Source organism: Protopterus annectens, chromosome 13.part0 (genome assembly GCF_019279795.1).
Source record: "Protopterus annectens isolate FY-2018-M chromosome 13.part0, PAN1.0, whole genome shotgun sequence".
NCBI classification, from domain to species: Eukaryota; Metazoa; Chordata; order Ceratodontiformes; family Protopteridae; genus Protopterus; species Protopterus annectens.
The window spans coordinates 1,367,842,484-1,367,864,363 of NC_056747.1; the positions used below are offsets into that span (position 1 = coordinate 1,367,842,484).

General features: G+C 39.1%; 1 protein-coding gene across 1 annotated transcript in view; it reads left to right on the top strand.

Annotated features, from left to right (window-relative positions):
- UBE2Z (ubiquitin conjugating enzyme E2 Z) overlaps positions 1–21,880 on the top strand; it is a 635,363-nt gene that overhangs the window by 347,359 nt on the left and 266,124 nt on the right. The window contains exon 4 of the mRNA XM_044055394.1: positions 7,073–7,184. Within this exon, the coding sequence (XP_043911329.1) occupies positions 7,073–7,184 (112 nt within the window). The remainder of the gene's footprint in view (positions 1–7,072; positions 7,185–21,880) is intronic.

Consider the following 21,880-nt stretch of genomic DNA (forward strand, 5'->3'; position numbering starts at 1 on the left):
GGCCTTCAAACCTTTCCTCTATCAAGGCCACCTGTTAATAAGGACAGACAACACCACAGTCATGTGGTACATAAACAAGCAGGGAGGCACGCATTCCTACCCTCTATGCAGGCTGGCCATGAATCTATGGGAACTATGCTTGAAACTCAATATCCAACTACAGTCCCAGTTCGTGCCAGGGAAAGAAAATGCACTGGCAGACAGCTTAAGCAGAACTACCATGGATGCACATGAATGGATGCTGCACCCAGACATCTTTCTACTCATAACAAAAGCATGGGGAAAGCCGGAGATCTGTTCGCCTCGCCCCACAATCATCAATTGAAGACATTCTGCTCAAGGACATACCACCCACAAGCTTGGAGGGTGGACTCTCTCTCTTTCAGCTGGAAAGCTCTAAAAGTATATGCCGTCCCACCTCTCCCATTAATGTCCAAGGTTTTACTGAAGATCAGGGCAGAACAGCCAAGAGTGATTCTGATAGCTCCAGACTGGCCAAGGCAGCACTGGTACCCACTATTGAGGAGCATGTCACAGACAAAACCATGGCCTCTCCCCCTATGGCCTCTTCTTCTGACACAGAACAATTTCAAGATCATGCATCCCAATTTGAAAATATTGCAGCTAACTGCCTGGAAAATTCCATAAACCCCCCTCAAAATAACTTATCACAGAGAGTAAAGGACATTGTTATGGAAGCTCGCCGGCCTTCCACAAGGAAGACATACTCAGCAAAATGGAAAAGATTTCTCATTTGGAACACAACAAAAGGCTTAGATGTGACAGTGGCGAGCATGACACACATTCTGGAATACTTAGCAGAATTGTTCCACAATGGCCTGTCCTATTCTTCCATTAAGATTCATGCCTCAGCAATTTCAGCAGAATACAATGTGGATCCACCTATCTTCTCGCACCCTCTCCTCAGGCAATTTCTGAGAGGAATCAAAAACATCAAGCCTCCAAGGAAACCCCCTTTACCTACTTGGGATCTCAACTTTGTGCTGGAGAAACTAACACTTCCTCCCTTTGAACCAGCAGCATCGGCGGATCTACAGTTTCTGTCTTGGAAAACTGCATTCCTTCTGGCCATAACTTCAGCAAGAAGAGTATCTGAGTTACAAGCTTTAATGGCAGTACAGCCATTTCTTATCTTCCATCAGGGCAGAGTTTCATTAAGAACCAATCCTACTTTTATGTCAAAGGTGGTATCTAGGGTATCCCTGAACCAAGCTATTCACTTGCCTACATACTTCTCAAATCCACAAAATAAAGGGGAAAAACTTCTACACACTCTGGATATACACAGACAACTACGCTACTACTTGGGCAGAACTAAAAGTTACAGAAAGACTGACCAACTCCTTGTAGCATATGCTGCTGGGGTACAGGGAAAAGCAATTTCCAAACAGACTATTTCAAAGTGGATAGGAAATTGCATTCGATTTTGTTACTCCTTTCATTGAAAGTCGGTTCCTGTAAACATTAGTCCTCATTCCACGAGGGCCACAGCCACCACTACAGCCTTCCTAAGAGGGGTGGCTACCAAGGACATTTTAGAAGCTGCTACATGGAGCTCCGTGCATACATTTGCCAAACATTACAATTTACCTTTATACTCCAGATCCAGAGCAGGTTTTGCTACAGCAGTCCTACAGGGTATCTTAACTACACCATCCTTTTCTTAGTACCTCCTCCCCCAGATTGGCTATGGTATTCTACCCATATGTTATGACTGCAGATGCATCCTTGAAGGACATAGTACAGTTTTGTACCTACCATAAATGTAGATGTCTGATAGGTATGCATCTGTGTTTGTATATATATGTATATATTTTGGAAAATGTTTGGAATTTATTGCATTCCTCCAAATTTGGCCTTCCTAGAGGGCACCTGGCATCTGGGGCAAGAAACACTGAGGAAAATGGCGTCGGCTGATGCTTTTATACCCCAGACGCTCTGACGTCGGGGAAAGTGCGACATCAGCCGAGGCCAGACCCAGACTTTGGAATCCGGCCGACCGAAGGGCTGCCTGAGGCAGGACAACCCATATGTTATGACTGCAGATGCATACCTATCGGACATCTACATTTATAGTAGGTACAAAACTGTACTTTTTTCCCACCATAACTTAGCTGCCTATTTGGGGGGCTCCTGACATTTGGGGCAAGAAAAACTAATGTAATGGCATCGGTTGTCTGATGTCCTTCAAGGATGCATCTGCAGTCCTTATAAATGGGTTGTCCTGTCGCCAGGCAGCCCTTCTGTCGGCCGGATTCCAAAGTCTGGGTCTGGCCTCGGCTGGTGTCGCACTTCACCCGACGTCATAGCTGCAGTTCTTCGGGTATAAAGGCATCAGCCGACGCCATTTTCCTTAGTCTTTCTTGCCGCGTGGCGCCCTAAGCAGAAGCTGTTCGCAAGTGCCGGTCGGTCAGATCCAGAGATTACTACTACCGAATACTACTAAGAAGGCATGCATGGTTGAAAGAGCAGGTCTTGCCGGATCATGTTAAAGCAAAGCTATTAGATGCTCCTATGGATAAGGTCAGTTTATTTGGTTCTCCTGCCCAACAGGTACTGAAGAAAATGGAAGAGAAGGCAAAATCTGTACAAACAGTAAAAGATTTCTTACAGGTTCAGCAGGAACTGGCCTTCCAAAAATTGGTCCTTTCCAGACTCCTCTAAAACTCAGAGAGGCAGGAATAGGCGTTCAAGAGGCAGAAATCAATCCAGAGGAGGTGCCTACAGGGGACGCCAGTGGCAAGGTAACAACCAACGAGGCACAGACACAACCACTACCACTGCAACAGGACAATCACAGTGACTTGGCTTTGACACGCCTACCAGGGAACAAATAGCAGCACCCTTAGGCGGAAAGTTAGCACTATTTTCAAAAAACTGGCACTATATCACAAGAGACAAGTGGATTTTGCAAACTATAGACCAAGGCTACAGGTTTCATTTCCACACTTTACCCGGAAAAGAGGAATGCCAAACCTACCACCAAATCAAAGACAGAAGCTCTAAAACAAATAGCTCAATTAGCAAGGATGAGAGCTGTGGAAAGGTACCACCTATGGAACAAGGCAAGGATTTTACTCCAGACTCTTCCTGGTACCAAGAAAGAAAAAATTGGAGGCCTATTCTCGACCTGTCCGCTTTAAACACATTCATCATCGTTCCAAAATTCAAAATGCTGACCCTACAGCAACTTCTTCCCATGCTGGGCAAGGAGTATTGGCTGGTAACTCTAGATCTCAAGGAGGCATACCTGCACGTCCCATACGACCACATTGCAGAAGATACCTCAGATTTCTTGCAGGATCAGAGCATTATCAATTCTCAGCATTGCCCTTTGGCTTATCTACTGCCCAGAGTGTTCACGAAATGCCTGGCATCAGTAATCGCTCACTGCAGGCTTCAGGAATCCAAATTTATCCATACCTGGACGACTGCCTGATACAAGCGGACAACAAAAACAAGCTAACAGAAGACTTACAAAGAGTCATTTGCTTACTACAGGCCCTGGGATACACAGTCAATATAAAAAGTCAAGACTGATACCATCCCAAACAATAACCTTCTTAGGTGCAGAATTGGACACAGTAAAACAGATGGCTTTCCTAACTGCAGAAAAACAAGAACAACTTCCTCTACTTTTGGCATTAACAAAGCAGAACAAACTAACAGCAAGGAAAGTACTGCAGGCCTTGGGCTTCATGGCATCCTGCATAATCCTGGTCCCCATGCCAGACTGCATATGAGAAAGCTACAGTGGTACCTAAAGAATTTATGGTCTCAACACAGGCACAGCTTAGAAACCCGAAATACCACTAATTCCATGCCTGAAACAAGAGTTCCTATGGTGGGCTCAGGCATGCCAGTCAAACAGGTTTGCCCTTCCACAGCATTCAACCAAGCCAAACCATCACAACGGACGCCTCAGACCTCGGTTGGGGGGCCCACATGCTGGACAAGTGCATACAAGGCTTATGGACACCAGAGCAGCTGCACCTGCACATAAATCAAAAAGAAATGCTGGCAGTACAACTAGCAATCCAGAATTTCAGACCATTCCTCCAAGAAGGCCAGTTGATGATAAGGACAGACAACACCACAGTCATGTGGTACATCAACAAACAGGGAGGCACTCATTCATACCCTCTATGCGAATGGCCCTGGACCTATGGAATATGGCTCTGAGTTACAACATTCAGTTACAAGCAATTTTGTACGGAAAAGAAAACATCCTAGCAGACATATTAAGCAGAACTACCTCGGATGCTCACGAATGGATGCTACACCGACATCTTCAAGGCCATCACAAAGAAATGGGGACTGCCACAAGTAGACCTATTCGCATCCCCACTCAATCACCAGCTCAAGAAATTCTGCACAAGGACATACCACCCACTTGCTTGGAAGGTGGACTCTCTATCCTTCAGTTGGAAAGGCCTGACAGCATATGCATTCCCACCTCTTCCTTTGATGCACAAGGTGCTATTGAAGATCAAAGAGGAACGTCCAAGGATAATTCTGATAGCTCCAGACTGGCCAAGACAACATTGGTACCCATTACTAAGGAGCATGTCTCGGGGGAGAATGTGGACACTACCCCTGATTCCCTTGATGTTAACTCAGAGCAACTACAACATCCTGCATCCAAACCTGAAAACTCTGCAACTGACTGCCTGGAACATTACATAAGAGCAACTAACCCAGATTTATCCCAAAGGGTTAAAGACATTATCCTTGAGGCTCGCAGACCCTCAACAAGAAGGAACTATGCAGGAAAATGGAAAAGGTTTCTCATTTGGAGTACCGACAGGGGCAAAGATGTGTCAAAGGTAGACATTGCCAACATCCTGGAGTGTTTGGCAGAGCTTTTCCATACAGGCCTGTCCTATTCCTCCATCAAAATACATGCATCAGCTATTTCTGAAGAATACAGCTTCGATCCACCTGTCTTTTCGCATCCTCTACTCAGGCAGTTTCTGAGAGGAATTAAGAATGTAAAACCTCCTAGGAAACCACCAGTACCAGCATGGGACTTGAACTTTGTACTAGAAAAATTGACACTTCCCCCTTTCGAACCAGCAGCAACAGCAGATCTTCAACACCTATCCTGGAAAACTGCTTTCCTGCTGGCAATTACCTCAGCAAGAAGGGTTTGAACTACAGGCTTTAATGGCAGTACAACCCTTCCTAATCTTCCATCAAGATAGAGTGTCCATGAGAACTAATCCTACATTTATGCCTAAGGTGGTATCCAGAGTGTCTTTAAACCAGGCAATCCACCGACCTACCTTCTTTCCCAATCCACAGAACAGGGGGGAAAGACTGCTGCATACCTTGGATGTACATAGACAGTTACGCTACTACCTGGACAGAACCAAGGGCAATAGAAAATCTGACCAGCTTCTGGTAGCATATGCAACAGGAAGGGAAGGAAAAGCAATTTCCACACAATCTCCAAGTGGATAGGAAATTGCATTAGATTCTGTTACTCCTACCATGGAAAGCAAATTCCACAGAACATAAGGCCTCATTCTACAAGGGCTACAGCCACTACCACAGCTTTCTTACGAGTGGCTACCAAGGACATTATAGAGGCTGCTACTTGGACCTCCGTGCATACATTTGCCAAGCATTATAACTTACCATTATACTCTAGATCCCGAGCAGGGTTTGCCACTGCTGTTTTGCAAGGGATCCTAACTACACCATAATTTCTTCTTCCTCCTCCCTAGTTTGGCTATGGTATTCTACCCATTTGTAGGACTGCAGATGCATCCTTGAAGGACATAGTACAGTTTTGTACCTACCATAAATGTAGATGTCGAACAGGATAGCATCTGCAGTCAGGATTACCCTCCTTCCCTCTGTGGTACTCCTAGGGTATTTGCCCACCTAATAGCTAGCTGGGGATCTCTTATGGTGTATTTGTTTGTATATATGTACATACATGATTATTTTTGTGTTTGCCTTCTACTATTTGGAAACATTGGCATTTATCCAAAAATTTAGCTATCCAAGAGGGCAACTGGCATCTGGGGCAAGAAACACTGAGGAAAATGGCATCGGCTGATGCCTTTATACCCGAAGAACTGCAGCTATGACGTCGGGTGAAGTGCGACACCAGCCGAGGCCAGACCCAGACTTTGGAATCCGGCCGACCGAAGGGCTGCCTGACGACAGGACAACCCATTTGTAAGGACTGCAGATGCTATCCTGTTCGGACATCTACATTTATGGTAGGTACAAAACTGTACTTTTTTATACCCCTGACAACCTGACATCAGTCCTGAAACGACAGCAACCGACACAGAAATACTAAGTGTCTGGTATTTGGGCCGACTGAGGGCTACCTGCAGGCAGATAACCCAAGTGTGATGACTGCAACAGTGAATACACTCAAACATCTACATTTATGGTAAGTGTACACAACTGTACTTTTCTCAGTGCATGCACACTGGCTTAGTTAATATTTGCAGCATTTTCCAGCCATAATGTGTGTTTCTTTCAGTAGAGAATTCTTATTTTGTAAAAGTACAGCTAAGACCGTTGTTTGTAGTGAAATACAGTTCAGTAAAGAATCCCGTTACTTTGGTGGTAGTTCTACTGTAGCGAGTTATAGCATAACCCATACTTGCCTTTCTTCCATTTCAGATACTATGCCATTGCTAAAGTTGACTGGCTGTTAGCACTCTTAGTTTCTGTAATTTAGTATTGTCATGGCCACTTAGTGGCTCATGTAATATACAGACTGGATACAGCTGTTTGGTTCTCTTGCCAGGCTTTCATAAAGCAGTGCGGTTTTAGTTTGCCTGACTATTCCACCATGTGTTCTTTCTCCTCCACATTGATGTCCATTAAATAGCAGGCCACACTGGCTTATGTTCTCCACTATTATGAAAACTGCAAGTTACCTGCAAAGAAAATTCTTTATGGCAAGTGATTGTGAGGTGGTATCGGCTGAAGAATATAGCCTGCAGCCTTGTTCTTTAAACATTGTTAAGCAAAAATAAGTTCTGATTTAGATACATGACTTTCACTATTCCTTATTTTTCAGCACATGGACAGGTCCAGCATGGAGTCCAGCACAAAGTATCTCCTCGGTCCTTATCTCAATCCAGTCGTTGATGACCGAGAACCCATACCACAATGAACCAGGATTCGAACAGGTAATGTGTACACTGTTAAGGGGGTACCAATAGAGTAACAGTATGTGTTTGGATATACTGTCATGGGGTAGCAAGTCCTAAGTGATGCAGTTTCTTGACATTAGCTTTGCCTTATTAAAAGTATACTGACCCGAGGTTTGAGTTTGTGGGTGTGTGTGCTGCTGTTTAAGGGTGCTGAAATATAGCTTCATCAGTAACCAGACCTAGAAAAGTCTCTCTCTCTCTTTAGTTGTGAAGCTGACCAGATCATCTTGTTTAATTCAGTTGTGTTTATCAGAGTCGAAGCTGATTCAATTATACTATCATAAGCCTCAACCCATTCCACAGCTGCACATGCTGCATTAATGCTCAGAAGGTTATCCCTTACACCACCCTATTCCACAGCTGCACATGCTGCATTAGTGCTCAGAATGTTAGCCATTCCTGTATCCCAGTCCACAAAAGCTCATGCTGCATTAGTGCTAAGAATATTATCCCTTGCTCCATCCTCTTCTACAACGGTACATGCTGCATTAGTGCTCAGAATGTTATCCCTTACACCACCCTATTCCACAGCTGCACATGCTGCATTAGTGCTCAGAATTTTATCCCTTACACCATCCTATTCCACAGTGGCACATGCTGCGTTAGTGCTCAGAAAGTTAACCCTTATTCCGTCCTATTCCACAGTGGCACATGCTGCGTTAGTGCTCAGAATGTTAGCCCTTACAACATCCTGTTCCACAGTGGCACATGCTGCATTAGTGCTCAGAATGTTATCCCTTACTCCATCCTATTCCACAGTGGCACATGCTGCATTAGTGCTCAGAATGTTATCCCTTACTCCATCCTATTCCACAGTGGCACATGCTGCATTAGTGCTCAGAATGTTATCCCTTACACCGTCCTATTCTACAGTGGCACATGTTGCATTAGTGCTCAGAATGTTATCCCCTACTCCATCCTATTCCACAGTGGCACATGCTGCATTAGTGCTCAGAATGTTATCCCTTACACCGTCCTATTCTACAGTGGCACATGCTGCATTAGTGCTCAGAATGTTAGCCATTCCTGTATCCCAGTCCACAGAAGCTCATGCTGCATTAGTGCTAAGAATATTATCCCTTGCTCCATCCTCTTCTACAACGGTACATGCTGCATTAGTGCTCAGAATGTTATCCCTTACTCCATCCTCTTCTACAACGGTACATGCTGCATTAGTGCTCAGAATGTTATCCCTTACTCCATCCTATTCCACAGTGGCACATGCTGCATTAGTGCTCAGAATGTTAGCTATTTCTTGAGGGGGCGTGGCCAAGGATGAACACAGGATAGCAGCAGATTTCTTCAGCTCCACCAATTTCACAGCACTGACAGTAAATAATTACTTTAAAAATTAATTTGTGAAGTAATTTTCTTTCTAAATACGTTTGTAATATCTATTTCTTAAATAATATCTAAAAAAGAAAGAGAATTTTAGTAATATTCCTGTCAGAAAACACCTTGGAAATTTTTCTGTCAGCTCCTCTGTTTGAAATGAGTTCCAGTAAGACAAATTCTCAATATTCCAGCATCAAGAAAGAACTTCAGTCTCTGATATCTACAATCCAGCAACTTACTGCCAAAATGGATAAACTGGATACTAAAATTGATACCTTCATAGAAAAAACTACAAAACAAATAGATTTGTTACATATAGACTTGCAACAACAGAAGACTCAGATTACAGGCATATAAGAGACTGTAAATGACATGGAGAATAGAATCCAAGAAGAAGAAATCAACATTGAGTTTTTGCTGAAACAGAACACACATCTACAAACTAAACTTGACCTGGAAAATAGATCTAGGCATAATAACATTAGGATTTTTGGACTGCCAGAAAATATTGAAGGTAACAATATTACTTCTTTTTTAAATACATGGCTCCCTAAAACTTTAGACTTGCCAGAAGCATTTTCTTTTGGTATCGAAAGAGCCCATAGATCCATATCTAATTCTAACTCTAACAAAAAGTATCCTAGATCAGTTATAGTTGGATTTCTATCATCTTTTGATAAAGAGATGGTACTTAAATCTGCTTGGGCTAAAGCACCTGTTAAAATTAATGAGGCAACTGTGCGTTTTGACAATGACTATTCTTCCTTGGTAATAACTAAAAGAAAAGTTTTTCTGCCATTAATAAGAGAGCTTAAGAAAGCACAGTTTAAAACCTACCTTCTGTTTCCTGCCAAACTAAAAATCTTTCTTCCTGATGGCCCCAGAATTTTTGAAGACTTAGACTCTGCATTGCTGTTTATCAAAAAATAAGATTTTGGATAAAATAGAGGAAATGGAATGGGCTAGTCCTTCATTAAAGAGGTTGGCAACAGAAGCTTCATGGAAGACTTCAGAGAAGAAAAAAAGACTAAAAAACAAATGACTTGTTCTATGTTTTTTCTTTTTTTTCTCTCTCTCTTTTCTTCACTATTAATCTTCTTAAATACAGTTACTACATTTTCAGAAAGCCACAAATATTCTGAAAAAGATTTAATCAAAGTTATTTTCTGTGTACAAAGAACTGTTTTTGTTTCATAAATAGTCAAAATGTCTGAGGAACTAATAACAAGCTATCAATCAATCTGTTTCTCTTTGTGACAAAGAGACTCAAGGTTAGTAATGTGATACATTTTTTTTCTTTTGTTTTAAGTAATGACATTCTTTTTAGATTATGCATTCAGTAAGGGGTGGGGGAGGGCAGGGAGAGAAGTGTAATGAAAATATGATAAGTGGAATAATAACATTAATTCCTTGTAAAAAAGTATATGTGCTGTTTAAATACTGTTGCTAATTATTTTCCCATGATTCTATTGCTTATACTTGTTTACAAATAATCTGTCATGCTTTAATTACTAATAATTAGAACTAAATAGTAGTAAATAATATGTTTCATATCTATCTTTATTAATATAAACAGCAAGTAATATTCCACTGTAGATACTTTTTATAGCTTTCTTTTTAATTTTTCTATTTCTTCTCTTACTCTCTTTTTATTTTCTACTCTCTTTTTTTTTTTTCTCTCTCTTTTTCTTTTCTATAAGTACATTTACATGCTTTTGATATTACTGATACAGGCAAATAATAAGATTTGTATAAAAAATTGAATAGGGACATAATTGTATTATTTATTAATAACTGTGGGCTTAGTTTCACTGTCATGGAGGCTGTAATAACTTGTAAAATACTTCGCGAAGGTTTTGCTCTGTTTAGTTTCATTTATATTACTAAATGAATGTCAGTCACTTGCATTTATCAAAATTCCCGCCAGAATGTTAAGGGAGACAATTTGGGATGTGGGTTACCTCGTGAATAGTGTCCTCGAGTTGTTTTAAAAGCTTCAACACTCAGAATTCGCGCAGAGAAGCTGAATACAGTCAGTTTGAACTTTGACCCCTGAATTCACACTGACACATCGCAGATTCAAGAAGAACTGCTGCAAATGCGACTCTGCGATGGAAAATGAACTCTATAACATTTAAATGTGAGTTATTTTTTATAATTACTTACTTATTCATGTTATAATTTATAAAATATGAAAGTTATAATGATTTTAAATGATTCAGTATCCCATAGTAAGCAAATGTGATATTTTAGAAGGCATAGAAAGTAAAACATATATACATATGTCTTTGAAAGTTTACTTGACTGTAACATATTAATGTATGTAAATACTTATGATTTAAAAATATACAATGCTACAATTCATTTGACTTATCTAACTGACAAGCATAAATATCATTATGGTTTTATCTTAAAAGAAGTTGTCATGTGACATATTTTAAAGCAGCAGTTCAGATATATAAAATACAGATGGCTTTCTTCACAATAATGCAAGTATATCTGGGAATTTGCATAGCTATGCAGTATGATTTGTAACCATTTTTATGAACATAAATATTTTATTTTACTGGCAATAATAAGTATAAGAAAAAAGCTTTGATGCAAGTAATTTAAAGTCTTTTAGAAGCTGTTAACTGCATTTCTATGACAGAAAATAGGTACATCTTAATATATGTAATGTCTGAACCATAATAGCCTAAGTTATTGACTTTAAATGAACATCAGAACTTATTTTTGCAAACTTTAAATAAATTAATATGTAGATATGCCCTCTTTTTTTTCTTTCTCTTTCTCTCTCTCTCTCGCTTCTTTTATTTCTCTCTCTCTTCTTGGTTCCTAATATCAAGTTTATTTGAATGTTATTTGATTATAAATGTATTATATTAAATAGATGTACATAGCAGTATGAATTGTTTTTAAAAGTTTCTATTTGTTTATATGATGCTGATTTATCTAATGTTTAGCTTTGTCTTACTAGATAATCTAATTGAAAGATGTTAACTTTAGTTAATAATAACTAGTATTAAATTGATAAGGTGGCAGCTGAGGTACTGCTGCTTAGGGTAGGGGGTTAACTTGAGTGGTATGTGCTACTCAAAGTTGGAGTTTTTAACTCCAGGCTGGGTGCAAGGTTTAATCCTTATATTATTTTCTTTTGTTTATTGTTGTTTGTGTATAGTTCTGACATCCACAATACATTTTGTAAGCTCATTGTCACTACAAACAAAATTGAAGCTTATACAAAATCCCATAAGAGTTTCAATAAATACAGCTATATTTAATGGTACACCTAAAGGAGGAGGTATAACACTACTTATTTTGTTAATTGTTATTCTGATTATAAATTTTATGTGTTTTAAAAATGCCAAATGACTTCCCTAAAAGGAATTTCTTTAAACATTAATGGACTGAATAATCCATGTAAAAGGGCAAGCTTAATGAGATACACTAATTTACATAAGGCCAACTTAGTATTCCTTCAAGAAACACATCTCTTGAAAAAATATATTGATAAATTAGACACAAATAAATATGCAGTATTAGTTAGTTCAGAGCACACACAGAAAAAAAGAGGTGTGGCTATTTTATGGAATAAAAGTATGCTCATTCCTAAAACTATTAAGTCTTATAAAGATGATAAAGGAATGTTTTGTATGGTTACAATACAAATTAATGGAAAGACATATACATTAATCAATGTATATTGGATACCAGGAATTGGTATTAACACAGTGAAATACCATCTTAATAAGATCATATCATTCTCTACAGGAGATATTATTTTAGCAGGTGACTTTAATTGTGTCCTACATGAAAAAGATACTACTACTATAGGAAAAAGGAAAATTACATCTAATGCAAAACATTTAAAGGATTTTGTTAATTCTTATCATTTAAATGATGTTAATAATCAGACTCAAAATCATTACCATACACCTTTTTTTCTAACAGATATAAAACTTATTCAAAAATAGATAGAGTCTTTATTTCTAACCAGATGGTAACAGAGTTAGTTAACTCTAAAATCATTTTGTGTCCTATATCAGATCATAATTCAATTGTCTTTGAGTTCATGATAAAAAGTACTTACAATGTTCAGATCAAAAGGATACCAGCATACCTAACTCAACTAAAAGACTATAAAGATTATATACTTTCAGAAATGCAACATTTTTTAGACGTAAATAATACTCCTGAAGTCTCCATTGTTTATGTCTGGGATGCTTTAAAATCATATCTATATGGACAAAGTATCAGATGGTATAATAATAAAAGGAAATCTTGGGATAAAGAATTATTAGATATTCAAAGTAAATTAGACTCTTATAAGCATAATAATAAAGAAAATATTATGGACAAAAAAGTCATTGAAGAAATAAACAAACTAAATGAGAAATACAAAGAAATTTTAACTCATAAAGTTAAAATAACTTTAGAGAAATACAAGTTTTTGTCTTACTCAATAAGTCCCAAATACTTGCATAGACTTAAGAATAAAACAAAAAGGTTGAATAAGCAAAATCATATCAAAGAAATTTTCTCTCTAAGGAAAAAGAAGAATGTTTCTAGTCTACCAGAAATATTAGATGAATTTAGAAATCACTTTCACAAAATTAATCATAATAACATTAACATGGAACCTAAAGATAAAATAAAGGAATTTATAACTACAAACATGAATAAAAACTTAATAAACAACAGACTAAACTATTGGATAAAGTATTACATATACAGAGGTTGTTACACAAATAAACAAGCTTAAATCAAACAAAGCACCAGGTAATGATGGTATTATATCAGAGATATATAAAATTCTTTCTAAAAGTACATACTCATTAATACATAAGGTTTTTATTTTGGCCCAAAATGAGCTAATAACTCCCCCATCTTGGCAATACACATTTATTTCGCCAATTTTGAAACCCAATAAAGATCCAACTAGATGCACTTCATATTGACCCATTTCATTACTTAATGTTGATTATAAAATGTTTGAGTATTTTTTGCTGATAGATTGAAGACAATCATCCCAGGCATTATAGATATAGATCAGACAGGCTTCATTGTAAATAGAAATACTTTTGATAATATAAGGATAACTTTAACGTTAATTGATTTTGCAAATAGGAAAAAGAAAGATTTAACACTTATTAGTCTCGATATAAGTTCAGCATTTGATTCAGTAAGTTGGGACTACTTTACCTTACTGAAGTGCACAAAATTCTCAGATGCATTTGTAAATCTAATTGAACATCTATATAAAGGAGCATTGGCTTACATTAAGATAGGAACATATGTCTCACAAAAAATACCCATTTTAAAAGGTACAAAACAAGGGTGTCCACTCTCTCCACTATTATTTACTTTAATAATGGAGCCTTGGGCTAATTTGATCAGCAACAGTACTGATATAGAGGGATTTGAAATAGATGAAAATACAACATCTAAAATTCAACTTTTTGTAGATGTTCTAATTACATCAGCAGGATCTAATTCTTCTATGCAGTCCCTATTTGATAAAATGATGAATTTTAAAAATATTTCTGGTTTAATATTCAATGAAGAAAAAACTAAAATACTACCTATATATACACGAAAAAATGTTCTCATTAGTGATTTTAGTAAATATATACCCAATTCAGGTCAGATAACTTATCTAGATATAATATTAACTAAAGATATCAAATCTGTTATACATAATAATTATAATACCTGTCTTCTTAATATACAAACTCTTTTCAATACCTGGAATAATATGTTTTTTACTATGGAAGAGACTTACAATTATTAAAATGATAATATTCCCCAAGATATTATACTTAATACAATCAATAATACTCCCACCTACAAAAATAATTATCAAGAAATTGAATACACTAATGTTAAATTTCCTATGGGCACCTAATAGACCTAGGATTGCATTAAAGAAACATACTAATAGCTGGTCTCAAGGGGGCATTTCTTTTCCAGACTTTAACTTTTATATACTATCTCTTCTATTATAAAAGTTATTACTTTGTTAATAGATCAGTCATATGTTGCAAAATGGAAAGATTATTGGGAACTAATTAGTATTCACTTCATGAAAATCTCTTTAACACATAAAATATGATTGTAAATAACTCCATGCTATGGTTACTAAAAGAATTCTGTACTTCACCTATTACACCAAAATATATAGTTAGTTATCCATTAAACATTATTATTAGTTATTGTAATTTTATATTCATGCATCCTAAGTATAAGGAATGGAACTTTATTATATTCCCTATAATGTATATTCCCTATAATGTATACACGAGGTATGCTTTTGTCATTCACTTCTGAAAGAACTCATTTAGTCACAGAAAATGATCTAAAGTACTGGTATCAGTTGCTGTCTGATTATAAAGTTAAAAGTTTAGACTTCTTAAAACAAGAATTTGATATGAGAGAAACTTGTTGGTTAGAAGTTCAGACCTTTAGACAACATCTCATTAATAAAATTGATTTAATATCCATAACAGTTAAAGAATCTATTCCAACACTGATTGATTACTTGATATTAAATTTACAACATAAAGTTTTTGATAAAGGTAAGCTTTCATACATACATAAAATTATTAGAGAAGAAACTTATTACAATGTAGATACCTATTGGAATTATTTTACTTCCATTAATGGTGAATTACCAAATCAACAAGATAAACAATATATATTGGAATCTGCCTATAAAACTACTTCTTCCATTATCTGGAGACTTTTTACTTGGAAATTTTTATATAGATCCTTTGATGATGAATAAAATAAATAATAAAGACAATCTATGTAAAAGATGTAATGTAGAAATTAATGCTGATTGGGCACATATGTTTTATGACTGTATAAAATTGAAAGAATATTGGAAGTCAATCAATGATTTTTTGCAGGCTCTTTTTACAGATAATTTCATTATTTCTAAATCTCTTATATTATTCAACACTCCTGTACCTCAAAGTGTTAAAAAGGTTAAGCTTCCCTTGTTATGGTCTATTCTAGCAGTGGCTAGAAAAATAATAAGCAGAAATTGGATTTCAGATACGCCTCCTTCGTTTAATGAATTTAAAAATGTTATGACTGTAGTGTGCCATATGGAATTGATGACAATAAAATCAAGAACTACTAGAAAAACATCTTACTATATTATATGGGATACTTTACAAAATTTGTTAAAAAAATCTTAACTTCAATAGCATGGTATTTTAGTTTAATTAATTGATTTGATTGTAGTGGATGTCTTTGTAAATACTTTGGTTATTTTATTGAATGTTATAATCATTTCTATTTTAATTACTTGTATAAAATTGTTATATTTATTTTATATGTTAAAAACAATAAACTTGTTTTAAAAAAAAAAAGAATGTTAGCTATTTCTGTATCCCACTCCAGAGCGGCGCATGCAGCATTAGTGCTCAGAATATTATCCCTTGCTCCATCCTATTCTGCAGCGGCACATGATGCATTAGTGCTCGGAATGTTATCCCTTATACCATCCTATTCCACAGTGGCACATGCGTTAGTGCTCAGAATGTTAGCCCTTCCTCCATCCCATTCCAAAGTGACACATGTTGCATTAGTTCTCAGAATGTTACTCCATCCTATTCCACAGTGGCACATGCTGCATTAGTGCTCAGAATGTTAGCTATTTCTGTATCCCACTCTACAGTGGCACATGCTGCATTAGTGCTCAGAATGTTATCCCTTACTCCATCCTATTCCACAGTGGCACATGCTGCATTAGTGCTCAGAATGTTAGCTATTTCTGTATCCCACTCTACAGTGGCACATGCTGCTTTAGTGCTCAGAATGTCATCCCTTACTCCATCCTATTCCACAGTGGCACATGCTGCATTAGTGCTCAAAATGTTAGCTATTTCTGTATCCCACTCCACAGTGGCACATGCTGCATTAGTGCTCAGAATGTTATCCCTTACTCCATCCTATTCCACAGTGGCACATGCTGCATTAGTGCTCAGAATGTTAGCTATTTCTGTATCCCACTCTACAGTGGCACATGCTGCTTTAGTGCTCAGAATGTCATCCCTTACTCCATCCTATTCCACAGTGGCACATGCTGCATTAGTGCTCAAAATGATAGCTATTTCTGTATCCCACTCCACAGTGGCACATGCTGCATTAGTGCTCAGAATGTTAGCCCTTACACCATCCTATTCCACAGTGGCACATGCTGCATTAGTGCTCAGAATGTCATCCCTTACTCCATCCTATTCCACAGTGGCACATGCTGCATTAGTGCTCAGAATGTTAGCTATTTCTGTATCCCACTCCACAGTGATACATGCTGCATTAGTGCTCAGAATGTCATCCCTTACTCCATCCTATTCCACAGTGGCACATGCTGTGTTAGTGCTCAGAATGTTAGCCCTTCCTCCATCTCATTCCAAAATGATGCATGCTGCATTAGCCATTCCTCTATCCCAGTCCACAGTGGCACATGCTGAATTTGTGCTGAGAATGTTCCCTTCCGTCATCACATTCCGCAGTAGCATATGTTGTATTGGTCCTGAGAATGTTTTTACTTCCCCATCACATTCAAAAATGGTGCATGCTGCAATAGTGCTGATTACTTTTAAAATTTCCAATTTTGGGGGTCTTTAAATTTTGAAACATTAAAAAAAAATTGAATTATTTTTAAATTATATATTATATGTGATGTACACGTTTTTTAGGTTATTTTTTATATAAATATATATTCATTTAAATATACACAATATAAACCTTGAGATTGCCTACCATCAGCAGAATCACTATGGCGTTGATACCATAGAATATAATGTTATATCGATAGAACGCTGTTAGTATATGAGAACAGTTATTGGAGCAATAGACCAGGATAAAAACATGACTATAGCTACAGACTTATGTTTACTTGATGGTGCCATTGCTACTGCACAATTAAGAAAGGACAATATTATTATTAGACATAAGAGCAGCACATCATATGGATTCACATTATGAGATAGAAAATCAATAAAAATTCAACGTGAATTATTTTTTGAACTACCCTTGATCATATGTTATATTTCCAATATTGAGGGTCATTTGATATTGCCCAAGACATTAGTGATAGAAATATGAATTGATAGTTAACATTATATAATATTATAAAATGTGATGTACACGTTTTTTAGGTTATTTTTTATATAAATATATATTCATTTAAATATACACAATATAAACCTTGAGATTGCCTACCATCAGCAGAATCACTATGGCGTTGATACCATAGAATATATTATATATCGATAGAGCGTACATTTAGTATAGTAGAACAGTTATTAGGAGCAATGAACCAGGATAAAACCTGACTATGCTTCTGAGCTTATGTTTAGGTCTATCCCTACTTCACTTCATTCTATTTAATTTTATTATATTGTAATGTGATAGTGTTCAATCTCGCCGTTTGTTCTTACACATGGGTTCGGAGCCGATCCTCGGCTCCGTCGCTACAAGCTCTGCATGAGAAGCTCGAGACAATCTAATACCCACAATCCCTCTGCCTTTACCTCAGATCTAGTTTGCGCTGCTGGTCATCGCTGGGAGCTAGCTCGAGCATCTTGAGATAAGATATAACTTTTTTGTTATATTTTATTGGAAAATTTGTTCTAATAGTAATTTTGATATACTGAGTGTATGTGTGTATGAGTAGGTTGAATTCTCGGTACCTTAAGTTTATTAATTGGTTAGAGTTTTTGGGGCCTACCAACCCTACTTAAATTTGACAACCGGACTGACATTTAAATCGGATTTGACTTTTTCACCGGATTTGACTCTTATACTGGACTTGACTCTATCTTACTTGTAAAATGTCTGATAAAGTGAAATCAGGTTTTAAGCGTTGTCAGTGTGGCCAAAAATGTCAGTGACTGACAACCATAGTTCCTGTGTCTACTGCTTGGCCCTCTCCACTTACAAGAGGACTGTTCAATCTGTCACTCTTTTAGTGGGAGGGTCATGACAGATAGGCGGAAACTCATGGACAGAGGATTATTAAAACCTTCCTTTCAGGAGGCTCTGGATGCTTCTGACCAGGCAAAATCCTCAAGGAATCGAAGCGCCGGAGCCCAAGTCATCGGCTCGAGCTCTTCAAAAGTTAGATCACCGGTTCCACAGACTTGGGCCGAGTGTTCAACTGGTGTCGGTTCCTGAGCCTCGAGTCTTGGAACCGGTGATGGAGCTCCTCCATCGACTTTATTGAGGTCGGCTCCGTCTTGGTTCCTTGACCCGTTCTTCTTCCAAACTCTCCGATGTAGATGTGGATCGGTGGTGCAGAAGTTATTGGAGCATTCGGCCCTGTCCAAACTTATTTCAGTTTCCACCCAGTTGGTGTCGAAACTTGAAGGCCTCCCATTGTCTCCATCCATTCCTCCTCCGAGACCTGTCCAGTCTTTGGAGCCGGAAGAGGTTGATCTTCTGATTGTGGAGCCCTCGGTCCAGAACCGTCCTTTCTCGGTCTGTTCCTCTCACCTCGACTCCGTCGGACCGTACCGAGTCTCGAGCCGACGATCTGTCCTTGGTTCCGGGGCCGATAGTCGAACCAACGTTGGTTCCGACTCTTCCTCGGGCCTGGGCCCGGATCGATTCGCTCCGTCCTCGGGTCGATCCCTTTCGTGCCTGTTTCGGGATTCTTCCCATTTCTTGAACCGGGAGATTCTTCGATTCGAGACCCGGGGCTCGACCAATGAGGAAGGTGTTGTCTACCCAGACAACCACATCAGTGGAAGCAACCTCTCCTCCCCATAAAGGGCCGTTATCCTCCTCTGCACCCACGGCCACATCCAAGCGTCGAGCACCAGTGTCTCAGCCACCCCTGGAGGGTGCCCCCTCTTCCTCGGAGGCTTCTTCGGATGCTCCCCACGAAGAAGTCCCTAGGAAAAGATTGTGTAAGAGGAGACACTTGGATTCTCCACAAGAATCCTTGACATCCGATACTGACTTAGATGAGTCAGAAGGGTCCCCTAAGTCACCTTCAGAAGATGTCTCTTTTGACATATTGGAGATCCTGAAACAGAGAGGTGACTGGCACTCCCTTCCCCTTCTGAGGATGAGTCATTTTTGTTGGAGGCATTTGGTGCTCGCCCTTCTTCCTCCTGGGTCACTCCGCCCAATTAATGGAACTTATTGCTCAAGGGAGGCTCCTGACACAGTGGAACCAGTCCCAAGGAAACCAATAAGTATATCACTGCACCTCAGGACAAGACCTACTTAAAAAAAGGAGTTCCAGTGGGCTATGGTGGTGGCACCCCACGAAAAGGAGATGTGGGAATCTTCTCATCTGTCCACCCCCCTAATAAAGATTCTAGGACTATGGACAGGTATGGGAAGCGATTTTTAGTTCAGCGGCTTTTTCCATGCGATCCCTGAACTATTTGACCCATTTTACCCACTACAGGGGGATCTAGTCAAAGAGTTGGGAGATACCCTCCAGGGTACTACAGATGCTGCTGTCTCAGAAAAGTGACAGCGCAACTAATACCCTTACATCCATTGTGAACTCATCCATGAGGCTGATTTCTCAGCGAAGGTTCGAGTAGGGCAGCAGCTTCAGCGATTGCTCTTAGACAATCCTGGATGCGCTTATGTTCATTGGAAGCCTTCAAGTCTTCCTTTACTAACGCCCATTTGACGGTGCCACTCTCTTTGGCCCCAAAGTAAAGGAGACCCTTCCCCGTGTGAACAGGAGGGAAAGACTCTGTCTGCTGTCGGGGTCCGTTTTCCACCCCAACCAGACCGACCCCAAAGGGCAACGTGGTGGAAAAAAGTGGTTTCAAAACCCCCAAAGGGTCTTTCCCAGGCACACAGGGTGATGCCCCTCTAGAGGCAGAGGAGGGGCAGAGGTGGAAGCGCCGCCCCGGCGGCAGAGGGTCCGCAGCATCAAGGTGACAGGGATACACTCCTGGTAAACCTTTCCAGCACTCCTGAGAGGAGGCCCGACTGTCCTGCTCTGGAGGCAGTCGGGGTCGCAGCTTTATACCCTCAGGCCTGGCAAAACATAACTACAGACAAGTGGGTAAAAGCGTGGTTACCAGAGGTTACAACATACCCTTTCTATCCCATCCCATTCCAAAGAAAAGACTCCCAGATGTACCGCCCCCTCTGAGAGCCAGCAGCTATAGAAATTTCAAAGCTGCTAGAAAAGAGTCATCCAACCAGTCCCAGCGGACCAGCAAGGATTCGGACTTACTCAAGGTTCTTTTAGTTCCAAAGAAAACAGGGGACTGGAGGCCCATTCTGGACCTAAGCACCTCAATACCTTCCAAGAAAGAAAAGTTCAATGGTCACGCTTCAATCGATCCTTCCATTCTTACAGAAGGCGACTGGATGTGCTCATAGATCTGAAGGATGCACTACCACATCAAAATGGCCAGGGCATCCAGAGATCATTTGCCGCTGGGGCCAGTCACTTTCAAATTGAGCCCTGCCCTTTGGTCTGACCTCAGCCCCCAGGGTCTTCACCAAATGCATGGCAGTGGTAGCGCCCCACTTGAGACGCCAAGGATTCCAGGTGTTTCCGTATCTGGACGACTGGCTCCTTTCTGCCACCACCCAGCGTCAACTACTACAGGCCAGAGACTATACTCTTCAACTGTGTGTTCACCTAGGAATTTCCGTAAACTTGGGAAAATTTTTTCAGCCATCACAGATATCTTGTTCATAGGAGCGAATTAAACACACGCAGTTTTTTAATTCCCCCAAAAAAAACTTCCTCCCATTATAGGATATACAAAAAGGTGATGTATAAGGTTTGTAAATGTGAACTTGTTGATATGGCTTGAATGTCACAAGTGATAATTCTATAAAGGTGTTTAGCGCAGTACTAACAAGGATGTCTGTTCTGAAAGGTGTTTAGTGCAGTACTAACAAGGATGTCTGTTCTGAAAGGTGTTTAGTGCAGTACTAACAAGGATGTCTGTTCTGAAAGGTGTTTAGTGCAGTACCCAACAAGGATGTCTATTCTGAAAGGTGTTTGGTGCATTTTAACAAGGATGTCTGTTCTGAAAGGTGTTTAGTGCAGTACTAACAAGGATGTCTGTTCTGAAAGGTGTTTAGTGCAGTACTAACAAGGATGTCTGTTCTGAAAGGTGTTTAGTGCAGTACTAACAAGGATGTCTGTTCTGAAAGGTGTTTAGTGCAGTACTAACAAGGATGTCTGTTCTGAAAGGTGTTTAGTGCACTACTAACAAGGATGTCTGTTCTGCTTGGGCTACATTGTATATGACAGGGATTGAGGATGCCTGTCCTGGGTTGAGGATTACATTGTTTGGTAGGGTGAGCCACAGATAAAAGCCTGTCACTCA